The following is a 9,267-nucleotide window of genomic DNA, read 5'->3' as shown; positions in this document are numbered from 1 at the left end:
AGAGAGAAGAGGAGAGATGTGGAGAGGTAGGAAGAGAGCAAGCCCAGCTCTGCCACCCACCCACACATGGCCATCACGCAGCAGTCCCTTCAGACTAACAGCACAGCATGGCACAGCACAGCTCTCTCTCTCTCTCTCTCTCTCTCTCTCTCTCTCCCCCTCTCTCTCTCCCCCTCTCTCTCTCTCTCTCTCTCTCTCCCCACCCCCCTCTTCTCTCTCTTTCTCTCTCTCCCCACCCCCCTCTTCTCTCTCTTTCTCTCTCTCTCTCTCTCCTCTCTCTCTGCCCCCCCCCCCGTCTCTCTTTCTAAGTGTGTGTGATGCAGGACTGAGAACAGGAGATGAGACACACACTGTTAAAACCTTACATTCTTTCCCATCACAGCACTATCAGCAACACTGACTAACACTTTGATACGACAGTTGAGAGCTTGTAGAGTGGGTGTGGGCGCGCGTGTGTGTAAGAGGGGAGAGTGTGTGTGTGTTCTGCTAGTTTACAGAAAGGAGATTATGTCAAAGGGCACTCTGGCAGTGAACTTGGCCACATCTGTCTATTCTTCCTCTGACTCGCTGAGTCACTGGCTTCTTGGGGATTCTGTTTGTGTGTGTGTGCGTGTGTGTGTGTGTGTCTGTGTGCATGCAGACGTGTGTGTGTGTCTGTGTGTGTGTGTGTGTGTGTGTGTGCGTGTGCGTGTGCGTGTCTGTGTGCATGCAAACATGAGTGTGTGTGTGTGTGTGTGTGTGTGTGTGTGTGTACACAGAGGCGGATGTTACAAGGGCCCTTCAGCTGACCGCTGACTCACACACACTCCTCACACACATGCACACAACCCACCAGTGGATGAATGAAAGTCTCAGAAGGGTTAGATATGAGACTAACAGGCTCATTGGCTCACAAATGGAGACACACACACACACACACACACACACACGAATGCTGCACATCTGCTCCCTCATGCACACAAACATGCATTACACACACACACACACACACACACACACACACACTTAAACATACTGGGTGGCCTTCACATCCACCCACAGCATTACAAACGCACGCACATACATACATACATACATACATATGCACACACACACACACACACACACACACACACACTCACACACACTCACACACATGTCACTCTGTATTTCATACTTGTGCATTTAGATTAGCTCTATCTGAAAGAGCGCCTTGTGTTCTGCTTAACAATATTCCTTACATAAATTACATTAAACAACGTGACACAGTTACATAGTAAATTACATTCAGTAGTTTTTCCAGAACCATCTTTCATGTGTGGCTATTTCCTGGGGCTGGCCAGCATTGAGACCTCACACACAACAGCAATGACTGCTTAGAGTGATTACATGCAGAAATATTGATGGATGTTACTAACATACATGTACTGCAGGCTTGTATACACTACACGTATGTTTGTATACACTACATGTATGTGTGTGTATGTATATTTAGACGGATCTTTACAGCCAACATTTCTTTGCCCTTTGAACTCCACCCTCGCGACGGTAACGTGAGCCCCCCGCCAAGGCTCTTGATGTGGTAGGCTGTCTGCGGCTGGTGTAAACACACACGTGTGTATGTCCCTGTCCCCACGCACACACACACACACACGTACACACACACACACACACACACACACACACACACACACACACACACACACACACACACACACACACAAGGGGCAGGCAGACAAGCCTCTGAATGTAGTCACCCTGGCTTGAGTGAACCCTCCAGTGGCATCCTGTCGGATGGCCGCTAAATCTATTGTGTCTTTGATCCAACTTCAAATCAATTATGTGTAATCATACACTACGCTGTTGTGTTCATTTGTCCTTCAGCACAACGCGCTTGGCATGTTTGTATTATGCGGCCATTTTTCAATCCTTAGAGGATGTTTTGCACAACTAACGCACCCGTTCTGTGACACATAACCATCAAACAGCGCCTGATTGTAGTAAAGTTAGTCAATGCATAAGCCAGTGATTACACAGGAAATGTGTATTTGACACCAGGGAATAAAATATGTATCCTGTCACTGTGCTGCACTGATTTGTCTTCAGTGACATGAAGATAAGGCAAGTTCTAGTATGTTTTCAGCGTCCAGTAAGATAACATCTGGAGTACAATTTTTTAAGAAGGCAAAGGTGCTTCAAAGGCCCTTGTAAAACTAACTTTCTTTTTTTTCAAAAAGGTGAATTAGCAACTTAATACCTAGCAGAGGATAAGGTTGAATTTGTGTTTGTGTATAGGACTATTCCATTTGAATTCAACCAGTTTTTTTTTTTACTTCCCTATCTCATTTATTTTTCTGGTGGAAGATGAATCTATATGTTGGAAAAATCTCAAATTATAGCCATGGGGGAAATATTGATCAAGTTTGCAAGTGTGTGGGGGGGGGGGGGGGCAGGCAATGTACAATTGTCTCCTGAATTATAGATCGGGTTTAGGGGTTCAAAAGGCTAAAAGGCTTCAAAATGTTGTATACCTATAATTTTGCTTATGGGGACAGATATGTACTTGGTCTAGAAGGTTCTGGTCAGTCGGGCAGGCAACCAAAACTGAAAAAAAGATTTTGGGGGTCTACTAGAATAGATTTACATGCTTCAATAATCTAAAAATCTAAAAAAATTTAGATTATTGAATCTCTATTCACCTTCTATCTGAAACACTTTGTTAGAGCTCATGTTTTGAAGCCCCATCCTCCCGATGAGCCCAGTGTGCTCTGATTGGACACCTCCGCGATCAATAACATCATCATTGGGCGATAAGGATTGTGTTACAAGGTTGCGTCGTCATGTAACAGAGAAAAGGCCTTGAATTCCAACAAGGCATTTAAGGCAGCTGAGAAAAGTGGTTTCTGCAGAAGAGTTACTCCCTCTTGCGTGTACTTTGGGCTTTTTTTTTTTACTTTGCAGACATTGTAACTTTACATCCACAAGAAGCTATATAATAGACTAAAGGAAACGGGAAAAATGAAAAAGCATAATAAATATAATACCTTATGCGTTATAAAGTTGTGCTTTGTAATTCAATGTAACATCCTTTCGTCGCAAAAAGATTTAAAGTAAACTTCAATCACAAGTCAATTCAATTTAATAAAGTCACACAATCACAAGTTTCTCCAATAAACTGTCGAAATATGTAATTTAGTTAATGTCTTCTGAATAAATGTTTTGTTTTACTTAATTGCATCCCAAAACCCCTAACAAAAACAAACCCATGAGTCCGATCTCTCCCCTTTGTCCCAAAGTCCGTCTTTTATGTGAGTTACCTCACCACCCATCCAAAACAGTCCATTCAGTAAAGTAGACAATACAGCTGTGTACTTAAAGAGAAGGCCATCATCCTCAACGTTCACTTCCCTCGTGCTTTCCTGGGACTACAGGAGTCGCCTCAACAACGCCCAGATTACTTTTCATATCAACATATTCATAAAAAATGAAACAAAAACACATAATGTATATACATTCCTCCCATATCCAACCCTAACCCATCTCCAATTCTTTTTTTTAAATTACACACAAATTTTTGATTATTCATTTGTATTCTCAGTTATATTGATAAACATTGATGTAACTGCCTACGTTACGTAACCCCTCCCCCTCCTGCCAGAGGCAACTAGTCCTGGGCCCCAAGTAGTGTTTGATTAACAGTGTTTGATTAACATTAACAGTGTCAACACTTGGACTGGTCTTCCCATTTTAACTTTGTAGTTTACTGGGCCTAGTTTTCTCAACACAACAGCTGATCCTAACCTTTTTAGGCACAAACTTGGTTTAGACTTTATTTATTTTTTAGACAATGGGTGCGCCCTGACCCAGTCTCCCTCTCTGAACGGCACACATCTCGGATGGGTATTATAGTACTTAGCTTGTCTGCGTCTAACCACTCCCATTCTGTGTCTAACCAGTATGGATGAGATGCCCTAGAGGCCCTTTGAGATTCCTCCCAAGAGTCAGCTCTACCAGAGTCCTTCCCGTCGTCTCATGCTTTGTGGTGTTAATTGCATACCTGAACTCAGGCAGCCATTTATCCCACTCTCGGTGGCGATCAGCCACCATAAAATCATTGTGTTGAGTACGCGGTTAACCATTTCTGTCAAATTGGTTTGTGGCTGGTAACTCGTAGTCAATTTTGAAGTGACTTCCCAAGACCCGCAAAGATCAGTTTAAAGTTGTCTAGTGAACTGGGGGTCTCAATAGGACTGCAAGAATCTAGGCACGCACCATACTGTAAATACTTAATCTCTGGGAATCTTGCAAATACGGTGGGTTTACTGTCTTTTAATAGGAACAACTCCACCCACTTGGTGTAGCAATCAACCACAGCTAATAGAACATTATGGCCTGCTTTTCTTTGTGGAATTGGCCCCAGAAGGCCCGCGTAAGCACACCCTCCAAGAAGTGGCTTCTTTCATCGGCCCAGACCACCGCCAAGCACTCTCTCTCTCTCTCTCTCTCTCAGAAACAGAGCAGTTTAATTACGCTCCTTTCAAAGCACACGATGCATAGCAGACAACCTTCTCCTCCTCGTCAGTTTTCATAAATTGATGAGTGGGGCAGCCAAGTCCACAAACCTGTGGATGAGGTTGTGGTACCATCTTATCTTATGCCCATGAATCTCTGCAAAGATTTGTGGTGTAAGATAGTTGGGGACTGCTGCAGTTGTAGCTGAGTCAACCTCCACTCCCAGCCCAGTCACAATGTGGCTAAGACATTTCAGTTGCTTGAGTAGGAAATAACCACACCTCACTTTTTGAGTGAGAGGTTGGCATCATGCAGCTTGGCAAACATAGCCATGTCCTTCAGGTGCTGTTTGGGTCAGCAGAGTAGATGGTTGTCATCAATATAGACAAAGCATTTCTGGCCAATCAAATCTCCCAGGACCTTTTCCATTAACCTCTGAAATGTGCCGTTAGCGTTCATAAGACCAAATGGCATTACTTTAAATTGGAAAAAACCAAAGGGTGTGGCCACAGCAGTCTTTGCCTTGCTCTTATCATGCATGGCCATCATTTTTTTAATTATACCCATTTTGGGTTATTTCTTATTTTGTTGTTAAACACTGTTAAACACTGATGTAGCTGGCTACGTTTCATAAGTATTAAAGATATTCCACTAATATTTGTCTTCCTGCTGTTAAATAAATTAGTATGGGGCTCTGTGCCGTCTCAAGGCCATAGGTGGTTTAATCTGGCAGAAACTGGCCTGTAAAGATGGCTCCAGAATGAAAATGTGAGATTTCTCATCTTCTTCTCATCAGAAATAACCAATCAAATGACATATGGTACAGTCTATGACGTTATAGGGACAGCTAGGCTATGAAGTGTTATAGGCACAGCTATGAAGTGTTATAGGGACAGCTAGGCTATGAAGTGGGCAGAAGCTGACCATTCCACGTAAATGTATGAATGGTAACCATGACAACGAGCTTAAACAATCTCTATCTCTCTCTCTGATAGACTGATTAACAAGGATTAACTGCAGCATTCATTTATACCTCATCAAAGTACACAACAGATGCATTTACAATGAAAATTGTTGCTGACATTATTGGTTTGTCAGAAAATGAATAAATGAAGGCAGCTCATGGGGGAACCAAGGCCACAGTGGCCGGTGAACAGGCAGTTTCACAAGGCCAGAAAGCCATGGCCGACCTGCCATCAGTGAAATTCAAAAAGTTCATGTTGAAAGCTGCAGGTACCACGAAAAACTTTTTATAGACTAATTATATAATTTTTTGCAAGAAACAGTTCTTTCATAAGTTATAAAGTGCAATATATTTCAAGTTATAACTTTTTGGGGTGTTCTGTTATAAAAGTTATTACACCTTTACTAAATATTTCTCCTTCCATATTTCCACATATCCAAGAGGTGACTTTATTTATGTGGAATTCAGCCTCTAATAAGCATGTGATTTTAGCCACAAACATTTTCTAAGGAATTTCATGAATGTATTTTTTTTATTGAAAATAATACGTCTTAAATTGATACATGATTTATACAATATTGTGTTCTTTATGAGGATTGATCTGAAATGTTTGTACTATGTGTCCCACATTTGATTATTTTATTTTGAAAATATATCGGAACCCCTAGTTGCCTTGACCGATTCCTGACCGATTCCTGACTGAAACTAAATGTATATCCACGTCTAGTGTTTAAGTTTTAAAGTACATTTCCAAATCACTGTTATTCAAAATGCTTTAGTTTTTATACATTTTCATTTAATCGATCCTGGTCATAACTCACTCAGTTAAGTCAAAAAGTCCTGTTGATTCCGTTCAATGTTTTTTCATTGTGAGAGAAATCGGAGGTAATTTGCTGAAACCAGCAGTTAATAAAAATAGCTTGACCAACACTAAGCATTCATATATAGCTCATAGCCTGTAGTTCTTTCAGCATTATCTTTATTGTTCACACACACACACACACACACACACACACACACACTCTCTGTCTCTCTCTCTCTCTCACACACACACACACACTCTCTCTGTCTGTCTCTCTCACACACACACACACACACTCACTCACACTCTCTCTCCGTCACACACACACAGCCTCCCTCATATGTGCTCACATTACACACTGTACTGCATAGTGCATGGTGAAGCTCTTTCAGTGATACCCCTCCATCCTCTGTAGCTACTGTAAGTGTTGCATGAATAAATATCTTTCCTGTGTGTGTGTGTGGGTTTGAAGAGGCTGTATTTCCCAGAGCGCTCATTCTCAGCCCACTCCTCTGGAGCCTTGTAATGTGATTAAAGTGTATTAATCATCAAAGCCACTCTCCTGGGAGCCTGACTCACGGGCCGGGGGTAGAGACAGGGGTGGGATGTGTCAAAAAAGCTTTCAGCCAACACTCGCGCACTCTTGTACAGATTGGAGGAGAAAAGGCAGGGTCACTACCCACTGAAGTGCAGAGCTATGCTGCTTTCTTGCCGCTTGTAGAAAATTCTCTTTTTTCTTTAGGATATATATATATTTTTTTTTTTTTTTAAGGCCTTGTTTGCTTTGTAGGTGTTTGTCGGGTGAGTTCTTAACCCTCCTGAAGAAGGTGTCTCATTAGGAAAGGTGAAAGGGTAAGCGAAGGCGTTGAGCTTAAAGTTGTATGTTTGGCCCTCAACAAATAGGTTTTGTCTCCAGTAGGTAATTGCTGATTCAAGACAAGGGAGTTTAGCCTGAGCTTTTCTTTAATACTTGCTAGGTGCTATTGTAGCTCTACTTTTCTTTGCCATCTTTTTCACTCTCTTTTATTCTCTCTCCCAGGTGGTATACTTTACAGAGATGCACAAGATCTTCAGTGACCTGACGGAACAGATAGACCAAGCCGGCCTCACAGATGAACAGAGGGAGCGGGAGAACGAGGCCAAACTGAGTGAGCTGCGCGCGCTGTCCATCGTCGCGGATGATTGAGGAGAAAGTTCAGCGAAAGCGCGTCTTCACTTGATTTTTTCCCCCCACTTCTTTTGCCTCAGTGCACTCCAGTGAATGGTTTGTTATATCGGATAATTCCTTGTTGGTCATCGTCTGGCTCGCTATCAGCCTTGACACAGTTGAATGACACTGTATTGAAATTTAATATTTATTTATTTCGGTTTTTCATCAGTCTAACATAACCTCTTCATTTGTAACTTGTAGAGAACACTAATAAGCGTTTCAGGCAAAAAGCCACCCTTAAAAGCCATTCTAACAATGAAGTTGGCTCAAAGCCAGCGCTGGGAAAGACTTGATTTTTGTTTTTGAAACTCACGTGTTGAAAATGTGCTGAAGTGGTCACCCACTCAATTTCGAGCCGCTCGCTTCTCCCTATTGTCCATCATCCGTGAAAGCTTCTCTAGCTCGGCTTTGCGTTCACATTTAGTAGGGGGGAGAAAAAAATCGCCCTCGTAGAAAGACTGCAATCGCCGTTTAATGGCAAGTCACTTCTATTATGTGCTTTATGTGAAGTGTGGTCTCTAATGGGTTGTGTAGGCTACTATGTTTGCCACCTGCGTCGAAAAAGTGCGGTAACATAAAGCAAACATAAACATACACCTGCGTTTATTTGAATCTTTCAGAGCTATTGTTTATTTTGCGTTGTACATTCTAATCCAGTGATCTTCGTTGTGTCACATGTAATGAAATGTGCATTGACAAAGTGAATACATATTTGAAATGACCCGCTATAGATATGACCCAACAACTAGCCTATGTGGCTTCTGACATGTTTGTTTGTGTAAGAATATTCATATATCTGCCCTCAGTAACCTAGTCAAACGTTTGAGGCGGTGAAGGCTCTAGATAACGTAATTCTTAATGTTAAGTCACCATTCCTGTACAATGCGTATCTTTAACTCTGTATTGGTGTATAATGAGAACACAGGACATGTAGGCCTACTGCACGGTGCTATTAGTTACATTTCGTTCTCACTTCAGTGGAAGCAACAGTAATGTATGTGACATCAAACTGGCCAAAACAATACTGCAGCGCCCTCTAGTGGTAATCTTCTTCTGTGCAACACCTTAGTAGGATTGTGTCATTATTGTGTTGGTTTCATTAGTTTTTCTCATTGTCTTTGTGTTTTTTTAATTATGTATGTAGGGTTGAATACTAGAGTGTTAATTTATCTTGTGTTTGGATAGTGTTACACAGCCATAACACTAATGTTCCAGTGCCAGTCAAGGCCCTTTTGGTCAATAGGACCAATCCCCACATCACGTTAAGAAGCTGTTAAGACCTTGTTGTAAATATTGCCTATAAAATGATGCTAATGTCAATCACTGTATGAAGAAAGACAAGCCCAACTAATGAAGTAACTCGACCATGGAATGCTTGGACTGTTGAAATGTTTTAAGGGAAGTTTCCTCTGTGCCTTCATGTTCCTCTGTGTCATTTGCAGAGGTTATTGTTTGCTCATAATGAAAATTATTGTTTTGCTTTCATGTCTGTGTACTTTTCACTGAAGTCCTAAATATTGTTTGGATCTATTAACACATTGCATCATCTCATCCCTTTCATACGAGTAGATAACCGGATATTTTGCCATCATTGTTACTTACCTAATTTGAATCAACTCTTTCTGGTAATGTCGTGTTTTGTAGGGACTAAGTGTGTGTCTTTTTATTAAAAAGAGGGTACATTTGAAAAAATGTGCCGTCCTTTGTCATGAAGCATTTGTGTCCTCTTCTGATAATATCCTGAAGAGTATTATTGTCAACCAGCAGTGTCAGATTGTGTTGCGTCTTCATTCATGCCCA

General features: G+C 41.6%; 1 protein-coding gene across 1 annotated transcript in view; it reads left to right on the top strand.

The window, feature by feature from the left end:
• The window catches only part of bin3 (bridging integrator 3), a 43,650-nt gene extending 34,470 nt beyond the window's left edge, over positions 1-9,180 (top strand). The window contains exon 9 of the mRNA XM_012830409.3: positions 7,297-9,180. Within this exon, the coding sequence (XP_012685863.1) occupies positions 7,297-7,443 (147 nt within the window). The 3' untranslated portion in view covers positions 7,444-9,180. The remainder of the gene's footprint in view (positions 1-7,296) is intronic.
• The last annotated feature ends 87 nt before the right edge of the window (positions 9,181-9,267 follow it).

Source organism: Clupea harengus, chromosome 7 (assembly GCF_900700415.2).
Source record: "Clupea harengus chromosome 7, Ch_v2.0.2, whole genome shotgun sequence".
Taxonomy (NCBI): Eukaryota; Metazoa; Chordata; class Actinopteri; order Clupeiformes; family Clupeidae; genus Clupea; species Clupea harengus.
This window is presented reverse-complemented; position numbering and strand designations above follow the sequence as displayed.